The sequence below is a fragment of the Sciurus vulgaris genome, assembly GCF_902686455.1.
Source record: "Sciurus vulgaris genome assembly, chromosome: 18".
NCBI classification, from domain to species: domain Eukaryota; kingdom Metazoa; phylum Chordata; class Mammalia; order Rodentia; family Sciuridae; genus Sciurus; species Sciurus vulgaris.
In genome coordinates this window covers 20683982-20711457 of record NC_136479.1, presented here as the reverse complement: position 1 = coordinate 20711457, position 27476 = coordinate 20683982, and the positions used below count along the sequence as shown (strand labels likewise).

Genomic DNA, 27476 nt, shown 5'->3' with positions numbered 1-27476 from the left:
TCGGGCTGCCCCACGGCTGCGCAGGCTGTGCGGGAGCACTGCCCCCCCAGAGGAGCTCTGCCCACGTGGGCAAAGGCAGGTCAGGGGCGGGAGCAGGACTGCCTTCCTGGATCTCCTCTTCTCGCATGTGTCTGATCTCTGGAAAACCATGCTTGACCCTGGACAGTGGGGGCCGTGAGGGCTGCTGGAGCTGAAAGGCTGAGGCTTTGTGGGTGGTTTCCTCTCCTGTCCTCACATAGGGGTCCAGAACTCAGAGAGGGGACCAAGGGAAGGGGCCCGCTTCAAGTGTTGCCTGCCAAGCTTTCCCAAAGGTGCTCAGCCGCCTGGGCCAGCGGGAAAACGGATATGGCCGCTGAGAGGGCTAGGCCTGTTTCAGCCTGCAGTGAACCTGCGGTCTAGACCTTTAAGGAAAGCCCACCCCACAGTGAACTGCTGGAAGGCCAATCCCTTCACTACCAATTTAATGCTAAGGGCCTCTGACGTTCATCAAATCTGACAGCGTTTTGGTAAACGACGGCTCTGTTGATTAGGCCGCTGTCCACCCAAGTATTACAAGGCTGAGGAAGCCATAAATCTTAATCCACTGATGGCGGCAGAAAGATCTAGGGCCCAGGAGCAGTGGGGGAAAGGACAGTAGGAACAAGAGCCTGTATATCACCACCAGCCCTTCACAGCAAGGCAGCTCGGAATCCAGTCCACCCGTCGCCACGGGCTCCAGGGCACCCAGAGCTGGAGTCTCGGGACGGGTCTTGCCGTGAGCTCTCAAGGCTATCAGCTGGCGTGGGAGGACTCTGACCTCTGGCCAGGGCCACTCAGTGCTGTGCGCCTGAGGCGGCCCCTCCTTGGGGGGTTGCTTTACCCAAGGGTGCGTCCTGATTGCTGGGTAAGACCAGGGGAAGAGGCGGGTGTCCTGGCTGGGTCGGTGGACGGAGGATGGGAGGTCAGGAGGGCTTTGTGAAGATGCTGAGGAGATGGAGCAGCAGGGGGCACAGGGGGTGAGGTGGGGAGCAAACCAGGCAGTCACCAAACCTGGGGTGGCACTAGGACGACACAGGGTCCCTACTGACCAGCAGTGGCCAGCGATGCTGTGGCCCCACCAGCCCCTCCTGGCAGGCCCTGCTGTACAGAGCAACCCAGGACTGGCACAGGGCTGCGGTCCCTCCCCACGGGATGGCTTCTGAGCACTGGCCCCTGAGCATGGGGGGCCTCTGCTGCCCGACCACTGCATATCCAGAGTGGACATGGAGCCCATCTGGAAGCATCGGGACAGAGACTGCCTGCCCCAGGCCCTGTGGGGCTGAGACTCTCCAGGACTTTCTGCCATGGACACCCCACTGAACTCCACAGGCACCACCCCATCCTCCTCCGTGTCCGGGAGCGGAGGCGCTCCAGGCCGGGTACCGCCCACCCCAGTCTCCTCCGTGAGCAGCCGCGGGGCCCACAGGCCTGCTTCGGGCCGCTCCAGGGCAGGACCGCAGTGGACAGCCAGCCCTGAGTCCCCGTGGGCGCCCCGTGCAGGCTGTCCAGCCCCCGCCCAGGGACAGCCCCAGCAGCAGGTGAGCCGAGGGCTCCCAGGGCTCCCGAAAATCCCGACCACTCCAAGGGAGGGAAGCGCTGACACAGCCGGTGACCGCAGGTGACTGCTCAGCTGCTGAGTCAGGGGACCAGGGGACAGGGCTGGGGCCTGTGGGGCCGGCAAAGAGAAGGAGCTGCTTCTAAGCCTCCCACGGGCTCTCTGCTGCCACCTGTCCCCGCTGCGTCCACCTCCTGGGATTCCTTACATTTAGACTCACAGCTACACCTCTTCCCTGGGCTTCGAGGTCTGGGCTGAGTCTGACGCCCCCTGTCCCCGGCCATGACCCTCTGGCTACCCTGCTTTGTCACCCAGTGCTGGTGTCCCTGGCTGCACCCTTCACCAGGGACACCCTCCCCAGATCCTCCTGGGCTCCCTCTGGCGAGTGCCTGGGCCTCCGTGGCCTGCCCACGTGCACGTGGTCTCCCCTGGTCGCCGTCTCCTCCTGCACCGCCCCTCTCCTCCCAGCGCTGACCTGCTCCTTGCTGTGGACTCTGCCCCGTGCCTCCCACGCACTCCTGCCTGCTCGCGGCTCTGGCTCTGGCCCCGAGGCCCAGACTTCATAGGTGCTCCATCCACAGTCCGGAATGCGCGAGGACTGGGGGACTACGGGAACGCACCAGAGGAAGTGCCCGCGGTCCCCAGGCTGTCGCCTGGTCCTCTGCCCCTTGCCCACTGCAGCAGTGCTCGGTGTTGCCCACTGCCCACTGCTTGAACCTCTACAGACCCTGGCTCGGCTGATCCACAAACTAGCCTGTGAGGCAGGCACTGGTACCAATCCCACCTCCCAGATAAGGAAGCGGGCACCACGGGGCCAGCACCCCACCAAGGAGGCACCACCAGTAAGAAGCGGAGCCACGGCTTCAGCCTGGCCTCTGGGGTGTGCTCTTCCCATTCCTCTGGATCCATCTGTCACCTGTCACCAGGTGTTCCCAGCTGAAGAAGCCGAATCCCTGCCATGGGACCCCCGTGATACCCACTGCACACACATTCCCAGCGGCCGCGGGAGACTCATGGGTGATAAGGCCAGGGCTCAGGGACATGGCGGGGAGCGGCCGTGGGGTCCCAAGCTCGGTGGTAAACTGCGGCTACCGCTCGGCCTCGGTTCTGGGGCCAGGTGTCCTGGCTGAAGTGGCAGCTGCCACTCGGCTCCTGTGGGCGGCAGCCTAACAGGAGGAGAGAGGCCCGGAGCCGGGGCCAGGTCTCCCTGTTCTTCAGGGCAATAGGAGTCTAGATATTTTATATATAAAAGCTCTTGAATTAAAAAAAATGGCAAGGAACTAAAAGTATTTTAAAAACTGTGGGTGCTCAGATATGATCTGGGGGCAGGCTCAGGCTGGACCCAGACTTCAGCATGTTCACTCCTGGGCTCCGGTGGCCCAGTCCTCCTGGGGTCTGAGGACAGCTGTCTCCACACCCAGCGACAGGCAACAGAAACTTCAAGGCAGGCACTGAGCTGTGCTGGCTTCATTAAACCCCAGGACCCTGCACAGTGCCAGGCCCTGGCACCTGCCAACGCCTGTCATTAGGTCACGGGCGATTCTGACAGCACGTGCCTTCGTTCACTCTGCCTCTTCTGAATGTGCCTTGGTCTCCAGGTCTGGGGGGTGGGCCTCTTGGGACCACAGGTGGGCAGGCAGAGTCTGCTGGGCAGGGTTGGCACCTGCCCCCACTCCTGTCTGGTGGAGGCCAAACCCACAGTTCCCTTTTGGATCTGATTCTGGGTACAACTTAGGTTCAGCCAATCAGAGCCACCCAGGAGACAGGGAAGCAGGAGAGGAGAGGGTCAGACGCGGGCTGCTTCTCTGCTGAGCTCAGCTGTGCAGGTGACGGGTTTTTCACCAATGTCCCACACTGGACAGGCCACAGGGCAGGGTCTGTCTCAGCAGGTGCCAGGGCCCTCTGAGGTCAATGGTGGTCAGTGGCTTCCTGATCCCAGGCCAGGGATGCACTGCTACGGCAGATCCCCTCCTTCCTGCCTATGCCTGGGCCTGGCTCTCCTGGCAGGCCAGAGCTGAGCAGCTGCCCTCTGGGCCTTGCTGCCGGAGGCGCACCTCACAGGCCCTGCCCACAGAGCCCAGCACTGCATTCCACTCTGCTTAAAATGGAAATTAGCTATGATTAGGCCTCACGAAGTGGGGAGCCACTGGGGAGACTGGGGAGGGATGCTAACGGACCTTAGGCCAAGTCTTTTAAATTGCACAGACTCTGGGGCCAGCCGTTAAGTCACAGTCTACAACACAAATATGGCTCCTGATAATAGAAGGCCCTCAAAACAACCACAGAGAAGTCTTGAATGAGGAGAGGAGAAAGGCCTCATTAAGAAGAAATTAACATTCACTGCTGGGGACAAAAGGAAGCCTCCAGGCTGCTGCCCGCAGGCCTGCTCATCAGCACTGAGCTGAGGCAGGAACCCCCTCCCACAGGGCCCCGAGGGGCAGGGTGCAGTCCCAGTGGGTTCACATCCGACCCGTCCTCTCCCCTTAGCAGCCAAGCAAACTGCCTTACGTCTCTGGGTCTAGATTTCTGCAGTGACGGTGAAGACCAGCACTGGGCTGATGGAGCCCAGAGAGCCCTTGACACTGGCCCGTGCGTTTGGTCCAGTGTCAAGTGTGACTGCCAGTCTTGGTGAGCATGGGATTAGCTCCCTCTAAGCCAGGCCAGGGCAGCATTGTGGGGGGAAAGCCTAACCGTCTGTATTTTTTGGGGGGGTGGGGATTCCTGGGATTGAACTCAGGGTCACTCAACCACAGAGCCACATCCCCAGCCCTATTTTGTATTTTATTTAGAGACAGGGTCTCACTGAGTTGCTCAGCGCCTCGTCCTTGCTGAGGCTGCCTTTGAACTCGAGATCCTCCTGCCTCAGCCTCCTGAGTTGCTGGGATTACAGGCATGCACCACACGCCAGGCTGAACATTTGTATTTTAAAACCTCCCAGGCAATTTGGATATGCACATGTGTACCTGGGACTGAGAAAGGGGGTCCTGGTCCCAGGTAAGTGTACATGATCTCCAAGGAGGGAGGGTATCAAGGGCGACATGGCAAGGACACTGAACTTGGAGGAAAGCTGCGGTTTGTATCTCAGTTCTGCAGCTTCTCATCTGTGGTGCTTGGAAAGCTCAGTGGACTTTTCTGAGCTTCTGTTTCCTTCACTCCCTAAGAAGAGGGACGACACAGGAACCCACCCTCCAGGTCTGCTGTGAGGGCAAAGGAGAGGAGTCACGTAGGCCCTGAGGCGGTGCCTGGACCCTGGGGTAGTTGCTCAGGAATGCAGAGTACTGTCCTGAGGAGAGGCATCAGCAGCACCCCACAATGGCACTCACTTCCAGGGGGCAGGGGCTTTGACTCATTCGCGGACTGTATTCCTGGCATCTGAGAACATGCACGGCACATAGTAGGTGCTCAATTTTTAAGAAAGGAGGACGGATGAGTCATCATGAAGGGGCTGTGCCTATCCTTCCAGTCCTCCCAGTGGGGCCCAGTCCAGAAAGAAGGAGGACATGCAGCAGAGGGGGACCTAGAAGCAACACCTGGGGAGGGCACCACACCTGGGCAGGGCACAGCAGTGCCCGCACGCCCGCCCTCTGCCCTGGGGTTTTAAACACTTGACTGTGTTCTGTCCCCACTAGAATCCTCCAGATTCTAAGGCATGAGCTGGGGCCAAAGTTTGGACCCTGCCCTGAGTTCCCAGACCTGGTGCCATCCTCGGCGCTGGACTTTGCTGGGGGCCGTCCGCGAGCTGCGTCTTAAGAGGTCTTCAGTTTCTCGAAAAGGAATTCTTCGTCCATGATCTGCACCAGAGAGAGGGGAAGAAGGCTGGTGAGACGGGTGAGGAGCATCTGAGTTCTTACACGTGGGGACAGTCACAGTGGCTGTCTGCGGCACGAGACCTCAGACGGCAACCAAAGGCCCAGCCATCAGAGCAGGGAAGTCAGTCTCAGTACACCTGAGCCACAGGGTCACACGTACAACGTCCACCCAGTCCGGCCGCGCAACGTGCGCGAAGAACCAGGGCCAAGACAGAAGTGAGGTGCGGAGCAGGGCGTGGACCAGGTGCCAAGTGTGCAGGGGAGAGCGCGGGCACGTGCCGAGAGCAGGGGTCCTGGGCCTGTGCCTCCTGACTCTGCAGCCAGCGGCCTGTCCTCCCTGCAACCTAGGCAAGTCCTCGGCTCCCCTCTTTGCCCAGGAAAATGAGCTCCTGCTGGAGGCTCAAGTTCAGCTACAGCGGCTCTCCCCGGGGAGCGCTCGGGGACCTGGCTCCCTGTGGTGGCTGGAGAGCTGGCCGGATCCATAGGCAATGAATTAGAATGACGCAAATCAAGGAGACTGTATGCCAGAGACTTCACATTTCTTAAAATGCCATCTGATCTTTCTGGCAAGCCTTCAAAGTGGGCATAATTAATTCCCATTGTAAAGAAGAAGAAACTGAGGATCAGAGAGGTTGCAAATTGCCTGAGATCTCAAAGCTAAAAAGTAGCAGAACAGGCTTCACTCAAATCCAGCTCTGTCTTGTCCCAAATTCTCTTCTTGAAACTCAGTAATGTACTGGCCTCTCCAAGTGGTCTTGTGTTTTTAAATGGAATTTTTTTTTTTTTTTTTGGTACCGGGGATTGAAGCCAGGGGCACTCTACCTCTGAGCTACATCCTCAGTTCTTTTTATACTTTATTTTGAGACAGGGTCTTGCTAAGTTGCTTAGGGTCTCACTAAATTACTGAGGCTGGTCTTGAACTTGTGATCCTCTTGCCTCAGCCTGTTGAGTGGCTGGGATTACAGGTGTGCACCACCAGCCTGCTCAGCAAGTGGCCTGGCTTGAAGGGTACTTTGGCACCTGGGGATAGACACCTGTGTCACTGTGGGCCCTGCCATTCCATTCGCTCAACACCAGGTCACCTTGGGTGCCAGGCCAGACACTGGACAGGGGGCTTTTTTTGGCTTTTTAAAATAGGGCACACAAACCCATTGAAAGTGTGTGGGGGGTATGGATGAATTAAATGCAGAAATGGAATCAAGTATTACACAGGGGTCAGGTACTACAGCTGAGAAATATTAAGTAAAAACCAGGAACGATCAAAATCACCCCAGACATCCAGACATGTCCTTAATTTCTGACACTTGTGTGCCAGGTAATGTAATCAGGAATGAATTGCTCTGGCTGTCTCTGCTGGGGGCAGGAGGCCCCTTGGGCTGGGGGCGGAGCTCAGCAGGGAGCAGGTCATGGCACCTCTGAGGCCCACCTCACACCACTGGGGAAAAAGGAAAGAAGAGAAAAAAGGGATTTCTCCTCCTTGCTCTGATAAGCTTTCTGGACAAGTCTTTCCGATCAAGTGGGTTTAGTTAACTTGTTGGGTTAACTAGTTACGCGGTTCCACACTCCCTGATTTTCCTTTTCCTCCCTTCCTCTCTCTCCTGTTCTCTCTTTGGCGGTGCTGGGTGGAACCCAGGGTCCCATGTGTGCTAAGCAAGCGCTCTGCCCTGAGCGCCCTTCCAGGCCCCGATCTCAATGGACAGGCCGCTGCCTGGCCCGGGAGGGCCTGTGCTCACCGTGTGCGCCCTCGGCGTGCGTGGCCTTGCGCGGCGACGTCTTCAGCTCGGAGTTGGCCCCATTGACGTAGACGGAGAAGCCCTGCTCCAGATGCTCCAGCCTCAGCTGCACGGGGTCCTTGGCTCTCAGATGTCTCAATATTCTGGAGGAGAAATGGTCACAGAAGCACCTGAGCTGCCACTGCTGCCCCGGCCAGAAGGGAGCTGCTTTAGGAATGGCCTCCTCTCTTGGAGGCTGTGTGCAGCTGCTCATCTACCGATGGCTTCTAGAGGCCCATTTCACACTCGGGGAAGCGGTATGGGGAGACAGTGTGGGGCCCCGCAGGGACTTGCTGCCCTTGTTCTGGGGCTCAAATGCATGTGAGCAAAAAGGAACACACGCAGCCCCCACCCCACGTGGCTGACACAGAACAGAGGCACCTGGTCACGGCCACCACAGCCTGGTTCTCAGGCCATCCTGAGCGTATGCAAGTTCACTTCCTGTGAAGACCAATAGTCTATATGCTGAGTGACAGAAAATGGCTTAGGTGGAACCCTTCTGAGCAGTGAGTTCACTTAACAGGATACATCAGGAAAGGCTCTTGCTGGGCTGGGCAGACTCGCTTTTTTTATTCTCGAGTGAGTGAAGACATGTGCTGTCAGTCCCCTGATATCTCACATGCCACCATTTCATATTCCAATGAGGTTAAAAAATCCATGGAGGCAGGCATTGGTTCAGGATGGGTGACATGACTGTGCACAGCTTTTGGCGTGGGCGCGGCCAGGCCTCCTGGTGAGCTCCCCACCCCGACCTCACATTCCACTCTCCTGACATTGAACTGCCACAAACCTCGTGGTGCCCTGTCAGCCCTGCAGAACTGCCACCGTGGGACGCCAGGCTCTCCAGGGCCTTCACAGATACCTCCTCCCCTGCCGGTGGCAAGACTGACACGGAAAACCAACCTGCAGGGCACTCAGCATAAACAAGTACCCACCAGTCAGCAAAAACGCGCCTTTTCAAAAAAAAAAATAGTCATCAGACGGGTGCAGTGGCACACGCCTGTCATCCCAGAGGCTAGGGAGGCTGAGGCGGGAGGATCGTGAGTTCAAAGCCAGCTTCAGCAACTTAGTGAGGCCCCAAGCAACTCAGCAAGACCCCTTCTCAAAATAAAAGACAAACAGGGCTGGAGATGTGGCTCGGTGGTTAAGTGCCCCTGGGTTCAATCCCAAAATAATAAACAAAATAACAAGAGCAATCACATAAAAGATGTGACTGTGTGCCAGGCCAGCCCTAAACGTGTACACAGCTGATCCTTGTCATTTGAGGTCATGACGTGCCAGGTCACTGGGATGGAGGAATTAGTGAACACTGATGCTTTGCTCCTAGGGGAACAGGGTGAGGCTCCTGTGGGCCCCTGATCACACCACTTTCACCCACGCCAACACGTAACCTGCTTCTCGGGTTTTGCTTAAAGGGACCTCAGCACCTTGGGGATGCACTCGGGCAGTGCCCAGCGCCAGAACGCGAAGGGCCCGCCACAGGCACCGGAGGCGCGAGATCGCCTCCCTGGGTTTAGGAAAGCGGAAGGCCCGTCAGCACCGTGTCTGGGCCTATTTAAACGGATGCTGCCAGCCAAGAGCACAAAACTGAAAATGCTGCCCCAGTACGAGGCAACGAGGACACTTGGTGACAGCGGGGGGCTAAAAGAGGAGGGCCAGGGGCTGCCGCTCTGCGCTCGTGGGTGGCTGCAAACATGCAGCCATTGCTCGCCGCCGGTGGGGTTCCACGTAAGTGCTGGTGAGATCCAGAATCCGCAGATCCAGAATCGGCGGACAGCGAGGAGCCACTGTGTGGAGACGGTCATCGTGGGTGATTCCTTCACTGAGAGGGCCAGAGACTCGCCCAGGGTCACCCAGCTGATTGGCGGCAGGGTCAGGATACAAATCTAGGCGATCTGGCTCCAGAGTTATTACCAAAACAAAGACCTCTTCTAAAGCAAGTGAGATGATGCTGAAATGGGCAACAGCCATTGCTGGAAACTCACGGAACCTCCTCGTAAAAAAGAGAAAACGTCACAGACCTGGTGTTGCCCAGCAAGCACGTGCCAGCGAGTCACTCCTAAGCATCGACCCCAAGCAGGAAGACGGTTCAGACAAAGCCCTACCCTAAAAGCTGCCCCAACTTCCAACTCCAGGGAGGGAGAAGTGGGGTGTGGTGGAGAGGTGGTAACTACCAAGACCCGGGGGGGCCCGAGGGGCTGTCTGGGACCTCTGGGGGGGGGGGCGGGGCGGGGTGAACACAGCACCATAAAAAAGGGGCATATGTGCCAATGCACATTTGGGGAGGAAAAAAGCGTGTTTGGGACCCAGAGAGGGAAGGTGACAGACATGAGCACAAAGTGGCTGCGGAGGTACGGTGTGGCCTTTATGGGTGATTTCTTTGTTTACTGTTAATGTTCCCTTGGCGGCTAATACATCCATCTTTCCAACCACGGTGGCAGCAGCATTTATTACCCGCGGCTTATCTCCTGCCAGCCCTGGAAGCCTGGAGATGCCTGATTGTTAGGCAACAAGACAGAGAAGGAAAACACAAGTCGCTAAGAGACCATTTCCAACGCGCCAGAGCTGTGCTCCTGGGAGCCAGTGACCAGGGGATGCTGGGTCCCGCGGTCGCAGGGAAGGGGTGGAGGTCCGCTGGGAGCCTGCCTCCACTTCCCTCCTGGTGCCGGGATCCGGGGCTGGCACTGCGCCTGTGCCTCCACTCAAGCAGAATGCTTTATGAACACGTGGACTTGCGCTGGGGATATAGCTCAGCTGGTTGAGTGCTTGTCTCGCAAGCAAAAGGCCCTGGGTTCAAATCCCCAGTACCAAAAAAAAAAAAAAAAAAAAAAAAAAAGAAAATGTGGACTTATGAAACTGTAAGTTAGGAGATCATGATTCCGACTGGAAGGAAGTGCTGAAGGAACCCCCCACGCTGAGCGCCGGAAACGTTCAGGTGCATCGGGAAGGAGGCTTTTCAAAAACTGAGAGGCCACCCTGCACGAAAAGCTGTCCAAGGTGGGGTTCGGGTGCAGCGGACCCGGTTCTGCCCCTTCTCGGGCTGAGCCCTGCCCTCGGGCTGCCCGCGGCCCTGGAGGCGCTCCATGACACACCTGTCGCTGTTTCCCCGGCTCAGTCTGCCTGCTCGCTGCTTGTCCCTCCTGTCTCACCACCAAGGCTGGGCATCGTCCCACAGCCGGTGTGCCCACCGTGTGAGAAACATGGGATGCTCTCCATGACTCCTTCTAGAACCAGGTGCCCCAGGAACTGCAGGCCCAGCAGGGCTCTGGACGGGCAACCCGATGCTCACGGCTGCTGCTTCCTGTGCGCATGCCACAGCCAAGGGGCCCACTCCAGCTCACACTGGCCTCTGGGTCGCCAGCTTCAGGGCTCTGGTGTGCAATGAGGAAGAAGCACAGACCCCCCAAGTCTGGAGTGCAGGGGTCACTGGGGACTGAGGCTGGGCCCTGGCACTGCTGGAGGTGGGGGCTTGGCCAGCAGAGCAGGGACACAGAAGCAAAGGGCAGCTAGCTACACTGCTGCTCCTGGGCCCTGGCATGGGGGTGGGGCTCACAACTGACCCGTGGTCCCTGGGCCATGTGATGGCCAAGGGCTGTGGTCCAGCCACATTGGCTCTCTGGACCTTCCTTCTCTCAAGGGTCAACTTGAGGGGCTCTCCAAGGGTCAGCAGGTGCTCTCTGTAGTCTGAGATGAGGAGCGGGAGAAGGGCAACAGGACGTGGGTGTGGGCAGCCTGGGCCTCCCCGGCATCCCTCAGCTGAAGGACGAAGGGTGGGCTCTGCCTTCAGCCTGTTGTACAGGCTGACCTGCCGAGACCCGAGCGCTCGGGAGGCGCTGCCCTGCGCTCGCCCACCGGTTCCACCTCTGCCTCCATCACAGGCGGCTGAGCAGGGCTCTGGGGAAAGACAAGGCTCCCAGGGGGATCTGGGAGGGTGGCACTGGGCCAGGCTCTGAGGAACCAAGAGGGGTGGGGCACGGGCACAAGCCTGGCAGCTGCCCGGGGTCCTCCGGGATGTCGCCCCCAGGAGTCTGTGGAGGCTGGAAGCTCTGCCGTACTCCCGGCTCCTGCCCCTCCTCACCGCCTCTGCCAGGGCCCGGATCCTCCTCCGCTGAGCAAGAGTAGGACTGCCGACACCTCCCGCTGTCTCAGGACAGGGTGGGAGCCAGGGGAGGCTGTGCCCAGGCTGGCCCGGAGGCCCCAGGTGCTGCTTCCCTCCCTCCCTTCTGCCTGGACCTCCTCTTGGGGCCGCGGGGTCACCTCCTCTGTGGGTGCGCTTTCCTGTAAGCTTCCTCTGACGACCCTCTCTAAGGACAGACGACACCACCGCTGTCCCTGTGGTCCGGTGAACACGGCTGTGCCCAGCCCTGATCTACGGCACCCCTGCCGTCACTTCTCCAGATACAAGCGCCTAACCTTTCCAGCCAGCCAAGACTCAGCCCCTGGGTCACTCTGGTGGCTCTTCATGAGCCCTGTTGGGTGTGACTACATCGTGCACGCGGCCGAGTGATCAGGTCACTAAGAGGCTGCGGGGAGGAGGCTGCCGCTCTCCAAGCCTCTCCGCTCCTCCCACCCGTGCCCTCCTGGAGCGCAGGACGACATTCTGCTGCTTCTGGTATGGTGACAGGCGCTCATCGGTCCCTCCCTCCCCAGGGAGTTCTCCCGGGGCAGGGGCTGTGGGGACATGTCTTCCGACACAGATCCTGGGATTTCCTTTGGGAAAAGCACCACTCCTCCCTCCCCAAACGGGGAGCGGGGGGTTTGGCTCTAATTCGGACTGGAATCCAACACAGGCCAACGGGAGCCCTTGGCACTTTTGCTAAAAGTGTTGGGGAAGAAATGCTCTCTTTCTTTTGAGCTGGGATGTCAACAGAGGCTTCCACTGGCTGCCTTAGCCATGGTTAGGAAAGTTCCCACCTGAGAATGACTCTCACCTGGGGAAAGAGAGGTAAGAGATGGAGAATGATTGATTTTGGTGACATAATCAATGTCACCTGGTGACATAATCAATGTTAGGCACCTGGATCCAGCTATACCTGAAACCTCAATTTCACAAGCTACCAAGTTTCCTAGTTGCTTAAGTCCACTTAACCTTGGGTTTCTGTCCTTTACAACCACAGGACACTGCACTCCTAGAGTCTGTGTCTTTCTCCTCACAGTGTCTTCCCTCCTACTCTGGGTAATGCCAGGCCTTGAGAGGGCACTCGTGAACACCGTGCTGAGTGAATATGATAATGCCACCCTGGTGACTGCGCACTCTCTTCTGAGGTTGCAGGCAGCCCAGCTGAACAGCTGGGGTTTCATCTCCCTCCAGGCCCAGTGTAACTCAGAAACTGGTTTTCTGCCTGTTTGTAAGTAAATCAGCTTAATCCCACCAAACCTGCTTAGTAAACTTGGGGTGACTGGCAACTCTGGCGGGGTTTTCTCTCTTCAATCATTCATGACAATATTGAACAAAATGCAAATAGAGTGCAGCCCAGCCCACCACCTCCTGGCTTGCGAGAGACCATGGGTCTCCCCACCCTGGTGCTCACTTCCTCATCTGTGAAATGGGCGCAGTCAGCCCGTCTGCCTGGCAAGTTAGCGCTCAGATAAAAGGAAATGTTGGGCTGAGTGCCGGCACGCGGTTGGACCCGCACACTGCATGGTGCGGTGGCCGGGGCTCCCACTCTTGACAGGCATCGCGGGCCAGCCTTTCCCTCCGGCTCTACCTTCCAATTTCCTGTCATCGTGACAGCTCCCTCCCTGTACCGGCGTCCCCCTCAGTGTCTTGGCAACTCAGTTTTGATCTGTTCTAATTGCCTCTGGGCATCAACCTTGTTTCTGGAAATCCTTGTGTGCTCTGGGTCGGCCGCTCCTTGCTGGCACACTTATTGATCCCGGTTAATGAGAAACAATCTGCTCATAAGGCACCAAGACTCTGTCCCAGACGAGTGGCACCGAGATGATTAGACCAGCGCCCCGTGTTGGGTGGCCCCTCTCGCCTGCCGGAACCCAAGTACGACAAGAACCCAGGGCGGCCTCAGGGGCACAGGCTCTGCTGTTCCAGTGTGAGGTCGCCCTGGGACGGAGCGGGAGGAGGGCACAGAGGACACCGCCTGGCACTGCAGGCTGGTCCTGGAGGCCACTCAGAAGCTCTCCGCAGTCGTGCTGCCTCACAAAGGGGCATCTGGACGTGTGGGTGAGTATTGCCATGGAAACAGGGGCTCTTAATGGATGCTGAACCACAACACATGGGACTATCCGGTGCCACCCAAGCTTGTTGCACACAGCATGTCACCAGGGGCCTAGAGACGCACACCTGGAGTCCAGCCGGTCAGACCAGACACAGACCCACTTGCAGGAGAACTCCCTCCCAGACTGTCCTGCCGGGAAGGCCCAAGGCCGCTCGCTCCCATGACACAGGGGCCCCCAGGGTCCCCTCGGCCCGACCCCCAGCCGTCTTGCAGGCCTGGGTCTTCTCGGGCTTTGGTCTGAACACGCCATCAACATGTTAGCCCTCAGGAGATTTCACAGCAGGTTCCTGGCTTCTCTGGCATACCTGGAGGACCTGGGCCGTGTTTCCACAAAGGACAACTGGCTCGAGCGGAGCAGTGTGGGTAGGAGAGTTCCCGGTGCCCACTGTCCCCTCCGAGTCTCGGAGTTTGGGAGTTGGCTTTACCACAAGGCTCAGGCCGCAGAGGACAGGTGAACTGGAAATGAACCCGCTCGGTCTGCAGGGCTGAGGCCACCCCAGCTCTTTCAACCACACCTCGCTGCTCTGACCTTGACTGTGAAACACGGCACACACTGTGAGCGTGCCAAGAACCAGAAGCGCGGAGACAAAATCAGCCCCGACTCAACCTTACACGACACCCTGGTCGCCTCCAAACGCAAACCAGAACCGACTCCAGTCTCACGACACGGCACAATCACAGGCTGTCAGGGGCCTGTCGACACCTGTGAGGTGGCAGACCGGCTGCCGAGGTGGCCGGCACGGGCCGGCCCCACTCCTTTCCCTGGCACTCCCGCTTCTCCTCGGTGACCCAGCAGTTCGCCACGGCTCAGTCAAAAGATGCAATTACCCAGCAAAGGGAGGGACGGGAGGCGGGCCTGCAGAACACCCCCAGCCCTGAGGGAAGGGACTCTGCACCCCATTCCCGGGTGAGACAGGCCCGCGTGCGCCTCATAAATCTACACAGGCTTTAACTTGGCGAATAACAAGGGCTGCCGGCGAGCGGCTTCGTCTTACCGGTTCCTTTGCTGAAGCAATATTAAATACTCATCATGTTTCTCATCAAAGTCTGTCACCATGTCCTTAGTGTAACCCTGAAATGAAGAAACAGAGCGGTGTGATAGCAGAATGCAGGGACACCGTCACGGAGACAGCACTGGCTGTGTGCAGCGCCCCGGAGGCCGAGAGGCAGAGGCCAGCCTTGACGAAGCCCGGGCTCCCTGGGCGCATCGCTCAGGCGACCCAGAGCCCCAGAGACCAACTGAGGGCCCGAGGGCCTTAGACATGCACAATGTCAGCAGGCAACCAGAGAGGCTGGTTCCCCAGGCTGGCCCCTCGTGCGACCTCTAAGATAAAGGGCGCGGACATGTCCGGGCCTTCGAGGTCCATCTTTTCAACGCTTATCATGTGGTTCTCTGGACTGTCACATCCAGATGCAACCCAGATGGCTGTTTAAAGGGGATCGTGTGTCCTCTTCACCACTGCAAGAGGAACGTGTGCTTGTCACAAACGACGCAGCCTTACAGGAACAGACGACCCTGAGAGTGAAGGCCGTGGATGGCCAGTGGTGACTTGCTCTCCCACTTCTGGTGACAGGGCTCTCTGCGGAGCCATTCAGTTCACTGGCTTCCTTACATGCCCTTGAAGGTTTTTTGTGCTCCTCTTGGGTTACACGATCTCAACTCAGAAGACTAATGAATAGGGTGCTTCCCTTGGCCACAGCTGAATCCCTGCTTTAGGGGTGAAAAGGACCAAAGTCAGTCCGGGGACTTTGCTGAGCCTCTGAGGAAGGAGCTGCTCTCTTTCCTCTGGGATGCTGGGCAGATGAGATGCAGGCCTGGAACTCTCTGAGAACAAAGCCAATTAAAAAGACAGCAGATCCAAGAGACGGAGAGAGATTTCCAATGACATCGTTTGAGTCCCTGGATCCACCCATGCCTGAAGAAGTATCTGGACAATTCATTTGTGGCTTTAAAATTTCAGTTGAGGTCCTGCCCTCTGCAGCCAGACAGATTTTAAGTAACAAAATATACCATAATCTGACCATTAGAGACAACCCCTATTACAACTTATTGCTTTATGGAAGGACAATTAGTGTATAATATGGCTGGATGTATTTCAAAAGACATAAGCCTATACTAGTCAAACCTCTATCATAATTTGATGATACTCCTCTGGATATTTTTCTTTGCTCATAGTATACACATAGTATACACATGTTCTTGCAAATAAAAAGATCAAATTATAAACAGCTTTGTGATTTGCTGATCCTTAAATAACTTTTTGACAAGAAATGGATTAAAGATACAGTGTCAACTTGGCATGGGTCACAAGTTGCAGAGACCAAGGTTTTAATTGGCAAATATGACATTCGTAACAGAAATGCAATTTGTGTAGGAATCCTTATGATCATCGGAGGAAGAAGAGAAAGAAAAGAGTCTCCACCATTCTATTTTTATTGTCCCCAAATCTGGTTTTAACCCTATTCGTCTACCGGAACTCTCCCTCTGGTGACCCAGGGCCACCTCAGATGGTCCCCACCTTGAGATGGTTCAGTTTAACCATGTGAGAATGGACACAGACCCACACAACTGTTCTTTCAGTTCAGAAATTCCTTGAGATATTCAACACTTGGTGTTAGATGGTTTCACACAAATAAAGGCTAATGTTCAATGTTCCCGGCATGTTTAGGATAAGCTATGATGATTGGTAGGTTAAGCATATTAAATGCATTTTCTTTTTCTTTCTCTCTCTTTTTTTTTTTTGGTACTAGGGATTGAGCCCAGGGGCGCTAACCACTGAGAAGCATCCCCAGCCCTTTTTAATATTTTATTTGGAGACGGGATCTCACGGAGTTGTTTAGGGCCTGGCTAAGATGCTGAGGTTGGCTTTGAACTTTCGATCCTCCTGCCTCGGACTCCAGAGCCGCTGGGATTGCAGGCGTGTGCCACCGTGCCCAGCCTAAAAGCATTTTCAATTACGATGTTTCCTCGTCGATGGGCTTGCTGGGTGCAGCCCATGGCAGGGGAGGGCCCCCTGTGTGCTGCTCTTCCCTTCACCCTTCTCGGTTGCTCTGGGCCCTGGGACTTATTGCCGACCTCCCCGCGCCCCCAATTCTCCTCGGCAGTGCTGATTTCTGCTGGACCTTCTCTGGTGGCCCTTCCTCCTCTGTGGATGGCCAGTGTCTGTCTGTTGGTCTCCCTCTGTCTTCGCTTCTCCCTCCAACCACAAGAAGTGGGCCCTCTGCTGGGGATCCCAGGCAGCAGCGCCTAAGCCAGGGCTGATGGCAGGCGCCCCTCCTCCTCCCTGTCCTGCAGGACCGGGTGCTGCCATCTGCTCACCTCCCCTGACCCTTGCTTTCCTGACCGCGCCCTCTGCAGACCCACGTGGGCGCAGGATGTGGTACCGTCATCTTTGCTCCTATCCTGATGTCTTCAAGCCTCTGAGTTCTCCTGGGCCCCTGCAAGCTAATCTGGCCGACCAGGAGCGAGCAGCAATAAGAAAGGTGATCTTGGAAAATTGTGAGAATGTTTTAAAAACAACCTGGCACTAGCCATCTCTGCTCTGATCCCCCTGGCTCCCTGAGATGCCCACACAGCTTACTCTGTCCTCCTCTGGCACCGGGAACCTGCCTCGTCCTGGGTGTGGGAAAAGCACAGGAGGCCTCGGCCCTCAGGAGCGGAGGTGGCAGCTCCTGGCTCTGGGGAGGACTCTCGGACGCGTGCCATGCGAACAGTTTAGGTGGCATTTCCGTATACGTTTTTCTCCTTTGATCTTCACAGCAACTCGTGGAGTGGTTATCATTACCCCACTTAGGTACAAGGAAAGGCAGCCGTGCATCTTCCCGGAACACAGATTCCACTCCACGGCGATTTACATAACCATTTTGAAATACTGAAATGACCGCTGATACATAATGGCACACAATGAAACATTTGATGGCGTCTTTAGAAGAAGTAGGGACTTCAAAGAGCCTGAGCTTGTGCTGGGCTGGCCTGGCCTGCCTCCCACCCGACCCTCTAGGGTATGCGTCTAATTCTTCTGCGCCAGGAGGGAGATGTCATTACAGAGACCGAGGAACAAGGTCACCCAGCCAGCCTCGCTGCTCACGGGCCCTGATCCTGAAGGCCGATGTGTGCAGAACAGGGGGCTGGGGGATTCCGACTCAGGAGGACTCGCAGGGGCCCAGGCGCAGTTCAGACACGCTCCCAGGCCCGGCCTGGACACCGTCACTCCTGCTGTCCTCCTTACCGCCACCTCGGTCAGCCTCTCTGAACAGGAGCCGGAAGAACGGGAGCCGACGCCCGGCCAAGTCACAGCACTGCCACTTGGTCTCCTGACCTGCCCGGGGGTGGCACGGGCACCGTCTGCCTGGACCAGGCTCGTGCTGACGTCTGGTCCCCAGGCGGTGGGACCTCTTGGAGGGGTGTGGGTCACAAGAGCGCAGCCCGCAGCAGGGCTGGACGCTGGTAGGGGTGCGTGAGCTCTCGCTCTCCAGGGACTGGATCAGCTTTGGTGAAGGCGGTTGTCACAGAGACAGGCTGTGCCTGGTGGCTTTCCCCCAGGGGCTTGCTTGCCTGTCTGCTTTCCACAACGTTCCACTCTCTTCCTCCTGGCTCCTGGGGCTGAGGTCAACCCCACGGCCTGTGTCTGTGAGGCAAGAGGTCCACCGCAGAGCTACACCCCAGCCCCCCACTTTCCACCATGTTTTGGTGCTCCTTGCCAGGAGTTGCACCCAAGCCCTTTGGGCTTCCCACCCTCCAGAACTGGAAGCCAAATAAACTTCTTTTCTCTATAAATTACCCAGACTTGGGTATTGCATGATAGCAGCAGAAGACAGACTGAGTCAGGGTTATATGTAGAGTGGAGGTAGTAACAGCGGAAAGGACTTAGCCAAGTACCCCTCACTTAGAGAATTCTCAATGATCATTAGTTACATCAACATTTATGGAACTGTGACTGAAACAGTCCTAATCCCAGCCCCTGCCCACCCCACCTCGTGCTCACTCCTATCCTGCTTCCTGGACTGCCTTTTCCAGAAACCCACTCCATCCCCCTCCAGCCTCCACTCAAAGACTCTCTGAGGCCCAGCTCAGTTCCAAAGTCTCCGTGAACCTCCCTTGCCATCCTCACCCCCACTCATTTAAGTTCATTCTGAAACCCTGCAATTAGTGTTTAATTATATACAATACACTGGGAAATAGTATGTAATTAAGTGAAAATTGTTAGCATTTAACTACATATGCTGCTCACTAATTATTTGGGGATTTGGAGACTGGGGGGGAGGGACTCTGAATTCTCTTTTCCTCCCCTGAGCCTCAGTTTCCTTATCTGTAAAAAGGGGATATTAACAAGGTCTACCTCAACAGGGCTGCTATAGAATCAACTAGAATAAAAGTGGCAGTAGTTTAGGATCCTTTTTCTTCTTGTTCTTTTCCCTTTTGAAAATTAAATTTTATTTATTTTTAATTTCTTGATATTGGGGATTGAATCCAGGGGTGCCCAACCACTGAGCTGCATCCGCAGCCCTTTTTATTTCTGTTTTTAATTTTGAAATAGGATCACGCTCTATTGCTTAGGGCCTCACCAAGTGGCTGAGGCTGGCCTCAAACTTGTGATCCTCCTGCCTCAGCCTCGGGAATTGCGGGGATTACAGCTGTGCACCACTGCAGCCGGCTCCTCTTCTCCTTAATTCCCCACTTGGATTACAGGTTTCTGGAGGGAGCATGACGCGCAGGGAAGGAGAGGGGATAGTACAAGGGGAGCCTGGGTCCTGGGCCTCAGGCCCAGCTTCACTGTGGTTCAACTCTCGGATGACAGTGGCTGAAGGTGACTGAGCACTTCCCATGGGCCAGGCCAGCTCAGGCGCTATTCTAGCCCTTTCCATGTCTCACTCAGTTAACCATCGCCTTGAGCCTGGTGGGACTCCAGACAGCGTGTCCCCAACATGACACCCTGCATTCTGCTGAGACTTTAGTTCCTTGCTTATAGAATGAAGGTATGAAAACTCAAGCGACCAGCAAAGGTTTACCACCCTGTGGAGGACTGAGTTTATCGTCACTGTCTTCCTTGAACATTGATCAGGAGCCTACTGTGTACACATGTATCCAGTTACCCTACCCGCCCTGCCCTATCCTTGCCTAGCCTACTGAACAGGGCCCCATGCTCACGAGGCCAGGACTCTGCCAAGGAGCTGCATTCCCAGCCTGCAAACAGAGTTTAACAAAAGCTCTGACCTAGTGGACGTTCAGATACCAGCTTGCCCGTGCAGCAGCCACACTGCACGGCTACTGTTCACGGCTTACTGTTCAGGTGTGTCCAGTGAACAGTAACCGCCAGAGGTGGGTGACACAGTACTGAACCCTATGCAGACAGGACTTTTACATCTTTTCTTGGTTAGCTTCACTGCTCTTGCACCTTGGGACCGTTATTAAATAAAATAGGACTATATGGAGACAAGTATACAATGCTGATAGTCCATCAGATAACCAAGATGACCTCTAAGTTACCAATGGGCAGGTAGCGCATACAGTGTGGATACACTGGACAGAGGAAAAGACGGAAGCTCCAAGCAGGAAGGAGCGAGAGGCATGAGATGCCATCCTGCTACTCAGAATGACATGTGATTTAAAACTGATAGTTTATTTCTGGAATTTTCCATTTAATATTTTTAGACTGTAGTTGACTGCAGATAACTGAAACCACAGGAAGAAAACTCCAGATAATGGGGAACTACAGGAACCCAAGCTGGACTGCCTCTTCCCCATCTCCTCTCGCAGGCGGTGCAGGCCCCCCGCTGGCCTCCTGAGTCTGCCTTCACCCTGCAACCCTGCAGGCTGCTCTCCCTGCGAGGAGGACCTGATGAAAGGTAAGTGGAATGATCTGCCCTTTGCTCTACCTCACGTGGGCTCTTCACAAGGCCAGGCCTGCCCAGCAGCCTCACTGAGCCTCTGCTCCCATCTCTGACCCACTCTCCCTCCTTGCTCTAGGGTCCTAAACACCCACACTCGTCCCACCTCAAGGCTTTTGACTCCTCATTACTTCTCCCTGGAATGCGCTTCTCCCAGGAAAACGCCCAGATTCCGCGCCTCCTTCAAGTCTCGGCCCAGACCTTTCCTTCTCAGCGAGGGCTTCCGTGACCAGCTGTTTAAACCTGCGAGCCAGTCAGGCACACGCTGTGACCACTGAGTCTCAATGCCCCGCTACCTCAAGGCTAAGTGACCTTATCTACTATGCCTTTTATTTACTGGGATGACCTGGCACTAGGATGGAAATTCTACGAAGGCAGAGAGCTGTCCAAGGCACAGAACAGCGCCCGGCAGACAGTGGTGCCCTCGAAAGTCTTGGTTGAGTGAAGGACACACGAGGAGACCTCGGAGCTGGAATCTGGAGGCTGGAAACGCTACCTGGGCAGAAGGGAAAGGGAAAGGCAATCCGGGAGCAGCACAGCGTGTGCACAGCTTTCGGGGCTGGCAGTGCACGCGATGTGCAGGGAGTGGCCCAGACCGTGTGCCTCACGTGGCAGGTGCTGGGCGTGGGAGGCACACTCGGCAAAGGGGCTGCGGATTCAGAGGTGGGGTGCCTGGGTATTGTTGTCCCTGTCATCTTTACCCCAGTGCCGGCCCTGAAGAAGGTGCAGAATTTTCTCAAAGACCATATTATTAATCTCCCTGGGGGAAAAACTGGAATTGGAAAAAATGCTAAGAATTAGTTATCATTAAAGACACTCGACAGAGTCCCTATTTCAAGGACTATGTATTCCTCTGAGGCCAGAATATTGGGATTCTCCTCAATGGGGCTAATCGAGTAAGAGCCAAAGCCTGCGGTGCATCCGTGAGAGCCTGGGAGCCAGCAGCTGGGAGTGCAGTCACCTTCCGGGGCCCCTTACAGGGGTCAGGGCCCAGCAGAGAAGAACGATAACTCAGACTGGGCTAGGATGAGGCTATGCAGACGCCCTGCCGGGGTTCAGAACCCTGTGCCTCCACAGATCTACACGGTAACCAAGGGACAATTCAGGAATGACACAAATGCTCGGGGTCCTGGCCCGGTTCTTTTATGATGGCATCGTTTATGATGCCCTCGGTAGGTGCTTATTTAATTCCACTGCAGGCTCTAGGGACATTATTCCCATTCACAGTGGAAGAAACCGAGGCTTTAGCGGATGCAGACTAAGGGCCACAAGGCCCCAAAGTGGACAATGCTGATTTTTTCAGCTCAACATGTTCCCTTTTCTTCTGGTGACATCCTGTCCACTTTCCTTTGGGAACACCTCTCCTGCCCTCTCCACCCATCTGCATAGGTAGAAATAACACTCCTACAACCGGCGTCCACCATCTTCCTGGCCAGGTGACCATGCAGAGCTGGGACTGCTTCCCAAGCTGGACCAACAGACTCAATTCAAGGGCTGGGAGAATCTCCAGGAAAAGTCCCTCTCTCTCTCCTCCTGGAAGTATATGAGCTAATCTGAGCTGAGAGCTACTAGGGAAGAAAGGAAGAAGCCACTTTCATTTACCACCTTCATGGGCTCACCATTATGAGCACACTTATACATTCCAACAAGTCACCTGCCCAAGAGTGACACCAACCTAGGGGCAGTGGAGTTGAGGACAGTGAGAGATAAGACCGGATGGAAGCCAGATCCTCTTAACTGTGGTCAGCCCCACATCTAACCACGCCTGAGCCCACACTGGGCGGGACTTCCCCGTCACGTGAGCTAGCACACTTCTCTCTTTTCTCAAGCTAATTTGAATTCACACCCGAGTTGGGGTAGTAAAGAGGAAGAGCTGTATATGAATCCAAAGTCTGAGCTGTGCCCACGGCCCAGGGAAGCATCCGAAAGAGGACTGAATGTCACTCTAACAAAGGGCTGTGCCCACGGCCCAGGGAAGCATCCGGAAGAGGACTGAATGTCACTCTATCAAAGGTTCTTTCGGGGCAGCGCTGGGGATCAAACCAAGGGCCTCACACATTCTAGGCAAGTGCTGTACCACTGAGCCACACCTCCAATCTCACAATTATTATTATTATTTTTGGACTGGGGATTAACCCAGGGATGTTTAACCACTGAGCCACATCCCCAGTCCCTTTTCTTAAAAAAATACAATTTTAGTTGTAGATAGACACATACCTTTTTTTCATTTATTTTGACACGGTGCTGAGGATCAAACCCAGTGCCTCCCACAAGTTAGGGAAGCTCGTTACCACTGAGCCACAACCCCAGCCCCTCCCCAGTCCTTTTTACTTTATAATTTGAGACAGGGTCTCACTAAGTTGCTTAGGGCCTCACTAAGTTGCTGAGGCTGGCCTTGAACTTGCAATCCTCCTGCCTTGGCCAAGTCACTGGGATTACATGTATGAGCAACAGTGGCTGGCTCACAATAAATGTTTTGTTTTGTTTGTTTTCGGTACCAGAGCTTGAACCGAGGGGTGCTTAACCACTAGGCCACATCCCAGTCCATTTTTTATTTTTAATTTTGAGACAGGGTTTCACTAAGTTGCTGAGGTTGGTTTCGAACTAGTGATCCTCCTGCCTCAGCCTCCCAAGTGACTGGGATGACAGGTGTGCGCTAGTGCACCTGGCACAACAGATGTTCTTAATGGCCCTATACCCACAATAGAAGACGACTCAAATGTATCTTATAGTATAAAGCTCCTACTCTTTCTTCAAAACCCACCCAAGTGCAACTGCTTTCCCAGTGACTCTGTTGTGTCCCAGGGCTGTGGGCTTAAGTCCCTTGTGTATCTTGGTTGAATGCAAAAAGATTTTTGCATTTGTTAACCTATCAGACTTGCTTCCATCCACAAAGAAGGAACAATAAATACTCTGCATTCAATATGCCTATGTCCCAAACAGAAGCCCCATAACGAAGCCCTAAACCGGTGGCTGAGACTGCCCCCTAGAGGTGGAACAAAACAAAACACCTCGCAGCCTTGAGTGGGCGTCCAAAGAAAATATTCCAGGGTATGTTCATGCCAGATGGCTAACCAAGGGCAGAGGCTGGGTTATTTCTGGAAAATCTTAGGCTTACATTCATTATCACCGCTCTTGCTATGTACCACTATTTACTGCTACCAATACAGTACATCCCAGGAGATTTTATACTTAGTTTGGGGTTTGGAGATTACCCATGCAGATCTAGAATTTCCTCCTGGACTCCAGGTCAGTGTGCTATATTTTTAAAAAACGTTTTCTCCCTCAGAGCTCTCTTAGAAATTATTTTTAATACATAACTGATAGAAAATAATTAGCATTTCTTTTTCTTCTCAGAAAAGTTTTCTAATAAAATTGCAATGTGTGTTATAAATTATCTTCTTGGCTGGCAAATAGATTTGTAAAATCTTGAATAAGCTTACTCTAAAAAGGAAACTTTATACTAATGCTATAAATGGAAATCATTAGTGCTTGCCATAAACAAAAGGTAACTGCAGATATAAATATGGTCCTACTAAAATAGGAGATGTTTATGGAGCCACCTCCAAGGCGCGGGGGGTTTGCAAACCAACGCTGGCACCCGGCACTCACACACCCTCCGAGGTCTGTGCTGCGTCCAGGGGCTCAGAGCCCCAGCGAGGGGAGGATTCCACACCTACCGAATACCTCCCCTGCATGGGCTCTGATCTGAGGTGCTGGAGACACGGCCGCGGGCACGGGGAGTTCACGTCCTAGTCAAGTAACCAGGTGACTTTACACAGGGAGCCAGCTGGTGACCGGCGCCATGGAGACAGGGCGTCAGGAGATGGCGTGTGGCAGGGGAAGGGACAGGCTTGCCAGTGGCTCAAGAAGGCCTCCTTGGCAAGGGAGCGTTCAAGGGGAGACCTGAAGCCAGGAGGAGGTGACCTCTCTCTTTCGAGGGCGTCTGGACAAAGCGGAGGTCCGGGTGGCAGGAATGACAGGTGCCCGGGCCAGGGTGGGAGCCTGCTCAGCACGGCTGAGGAAGGGTGCAGAGGCCAGGGCGGCTGCACAGAGCTCTGGGGCAGGGTGTGTTGGGCTGGGGCCAGTGGCCGACCTGGCTGGCCTCTGGCACCCCTACAGCTCGGGGGGAGGCCTTCGCCTTACACTGAGGCCACCAGGAAGCTCCTGGCGAGTTCTGGCAGAATGGTACCATCTCACCCAGGTTTTAAGCGAGTCCTGAGTCAGGAAGGGCTCAGAAGTAAAGGGCCTGGCTAGGAGGCTGAGGCAGCTGGTCCCCGAGGAAAGCTCTGGGGGGAGGGGGCCTCGGGCCTGCCACACACACAGCCTCTGAGTGTTAAGGACTGGGGGGTGCTACTCCCACACCCCTGGGCTGCTGGCTCACGGCAGCCTTTACCTGGTAGAGCCTCTGAGTCCTGCAGCACTGGCCCCTCGGCCTGCTAGGAAAAGGTCACCGAGGTGGAACTTTCCCTTTCCAGCCTTTTCCATCTGCCAATTCACACCAGAGACCCCCTTCTACGGGAGAGGCCTCCCGCCCAGCCCATGGATCCCAGGACAGCACCTGTACTACCCACCATTCTGGCAGGCCCGGCCACCCCCAGGAGCCACCACAACCCTAAGAGGGAAGAAATGAGGGGCTGCCTCCTGTCCACCCTGCAGATGTCCCCGGTGCTTCTGCAGAGCAGGCACTGGGCAGGGGGCTGCAGGCAGAGGTGAAAGAAAGGCGCCCCACCTCGCCACCCCGACGCCCCTCGTTGCCTTCCATCCTCTCCTACGCTTCCCAAGGGCCACACGGTCCCAAGGGCCACAAGGGTCTGTTCCTCCTAGACCCAATGTCCCTCCTCTTGAGTGCTGCTGCCCTTGCCCAGAATGTCCCCTCAGCAAGGCTGACCTTGTTTGTCCCCTCCCCTGTGCAGAGGCCTCTCCTGACTGCGGCACTCCATGACCCCGTCCTTGGCCCTCCCCGTGTGTCTCTGGAAGCCCCTCTGTCGTTCATTCCTGGTTCCCCGCCAGGATGCCGGCCCACGGGCAGGGGCGGCGCGCAGCCCCAACTCCTAGCACAGGTCAGTTCCTGGCGCACAGGGACCCCACGAAGTAGTTGTGGGGAGAAAGAATGGAAAGAGGGACACAAAGTCCTGTCCTCAAAGAACTTAGCAAAGTGGAAATCAACTCAGCTGCCCTGATGCAATGCAGCCCGCACTATGGAGGTGACACCTGTGCCATGCAGGCGGTGGCTGGCGCTGGTGGGGCCTGGCACTGCTGTGCGGGGGCTGAACGGCTGCTCAGGTTGCTCAGGCTGCTCAGGCTGCATCGTAAAGAGCTCAGCAGGAGGACTGGGGGGAAGGGCCTGCAGGAGGGAAGAGAACAGGTGGAGGAGGACCAGCCTGCCTTGGGCTGGGCGGAGAGGCTGGTTGACAGGAGAACCTGGCTGCTGACCGGTTGCTGACAGGCTGGGGTCTGCCTCAAGCCCAGTGAGGGCCAGCCCTGCCGGTATCAGGATGGACGGGGACTGTCACTCCTAGGTCAAGGGCAGTGTGGTGGGGTTCTGGGGTCCCAAATTGGCTTTAGGCTCAAAAATGAGTCCTGGGGGCTGGGGATCTAGCTCACTTGGTAGAGGGCTTGCCTTGCGAGCATAAGGCCCTGGGTTCAATCCCCAGCACCGCAAAAATAAATAAATAAAATAAAAAGTATAAAAATCTGTCTTAGTGTTTTCCACACGGGACAATGTTGATCTGAGAATTCAGAAGCACCAGGGAGTGTAGCCCCTCACACCACCCCTCCCTGACTGCCAGGACTTCCTCGTCCTTCCCTCACCTTCCTGCAGGCTCACAGAGCTGCTCTGTTCCAGCCAGGGCACGTCCCCGACCCCAGAGCCTTGTAAGGAGGGCAGAACTGAGACAATCCCGCCGCGCACACCGTGGATGCTGTGGTGGTGGAGGGTGGACCCGCAGTGGACTGGAAAGGGATGTGACCCGGCCAGGGACTTGGGGAACTTCACTGCTGAAGACACAGAAGTGAAATCTGAGGGAAGAGCAGGCGTGTGTGTGTGTGTGTGTGTGTGTGTGTGTGTAGGGGGGACAGCGCCTGCTGAGGCCACGGGCCAGCACGGAGGAGCGACAGGAGCCCAAGCGGCTCAGCCAGGGAACAGGGAGCAGGGTGTGGTGTGGGCCAAGCGGGGCCAGACAGGAGAGCTGCACGGCAGGCAGGGGTGCTGCCCCAACCCCAGAATGGCCGCTGTGGAGTCGGGGCAGGGCTGCTCTGAGGGTCGAGGTGGCCCAGGGCCGCGGGGAGAGGGTGCAAGGTTGCCACAGGTCGGGGGGGCATCGGGGCCTGGTGCAGGGCTGGATAGGGGAGCCAGTGGGCTTCCCGTCTATGCGCCTGCTGGGCCAAGGGCGGCCCGCGTGGAGAGGGAGGGTGGGCGAGTGCAGGCCTGTGCACTAGAATCTGAGGGACAGGAGAAACCGAGTGGGCTGGCAGCTGGCTCTGCTCTGTCAGGACGCGTTCCTCGGGCTGGGGCAGCGGCCTCGCTGTGCTCCCACAGGCCGCGATCTGCGGGAGCACCTACCCGCAGCACGCGGAGATGCCCGGGCTGTGCTCCATGGGCGCTTGGTTGGGCCCAGCTGCTGGGAACGCTGCGGCTGGTGGCTTGCACTTGGGTCCCTCTCCAGGAAGAGACCACCTTGTCCAAGGTCGTGCCCCCTCTGCTACCGGCTGAGGTCAAGGGTGGAAAGACAGGCTCCTCGCCTCCACAGGGATATCTCTGAAGTGCCGCCCACCCACTCAGGATCGTGGGACCCTTGAGGCATCAGGCCTGGCCAACTCCTCCATGGCCAGCACGGCTGCCCTTGCCTGACGGGTGTCATCCCAAGACCCATCCCTCACACACCTTTTGCACACGTCTCTTCCTTGACCAGAGTTCCTAGGGCAGGGCTGAGACCTGTCACAGCAAAGGCCGAGCTCAAGGGCACTCTGAACTTCCTGGACAAGCCGACTCAGCCAGGGTTCGCCACGGTGGCCCTGAATCAAGCAGGACAGACCTGGGTCCCCAAACACGAGAGCCTCAGCACCCGCTTTTCCTCTGCAATGGGGTCACCATGGAGGTGTGCGACACAGGTCCCCAAGGACTGGGTCTTCCGTGACAGCCGAGGAGGCGAGTGGGGCATCAGGACTCTGGGCTGTGGAGGTCCTTTAGGAACAGTGA

At 56.2% G+C, this 27476-nt stretch overlaps 1 protein-coding gene across 1 annotated transcript in view; it reads right to left on the bottom strand.

The window, feature by feature from the left end:
* The window catches only part of KATNIP (katanin interacting protein), a 162211-nt gene that overhangs the window by 96176 nt on the left and 38559 nt on the right, over window positions 1-27476 (bottom strand). The window contains exons 3-5 of the mRNA XM_079121544.1: window positions 14383-14459; window positions 7116-7258; window positions 5267-5364 (exon numbers count right to left, since the gene is read on the bottom strand). Coding sequence (XP_078977670.1) covers window positions 5267-5364; window positions 7116-7258; window positions 14383-14459 — 318 coding nt within the window. The remainder of the gene's footprint in view (window positions 1-5266; window positions 5365-7115; window positions 7259-14382; window positions 14460-27476) is intronic.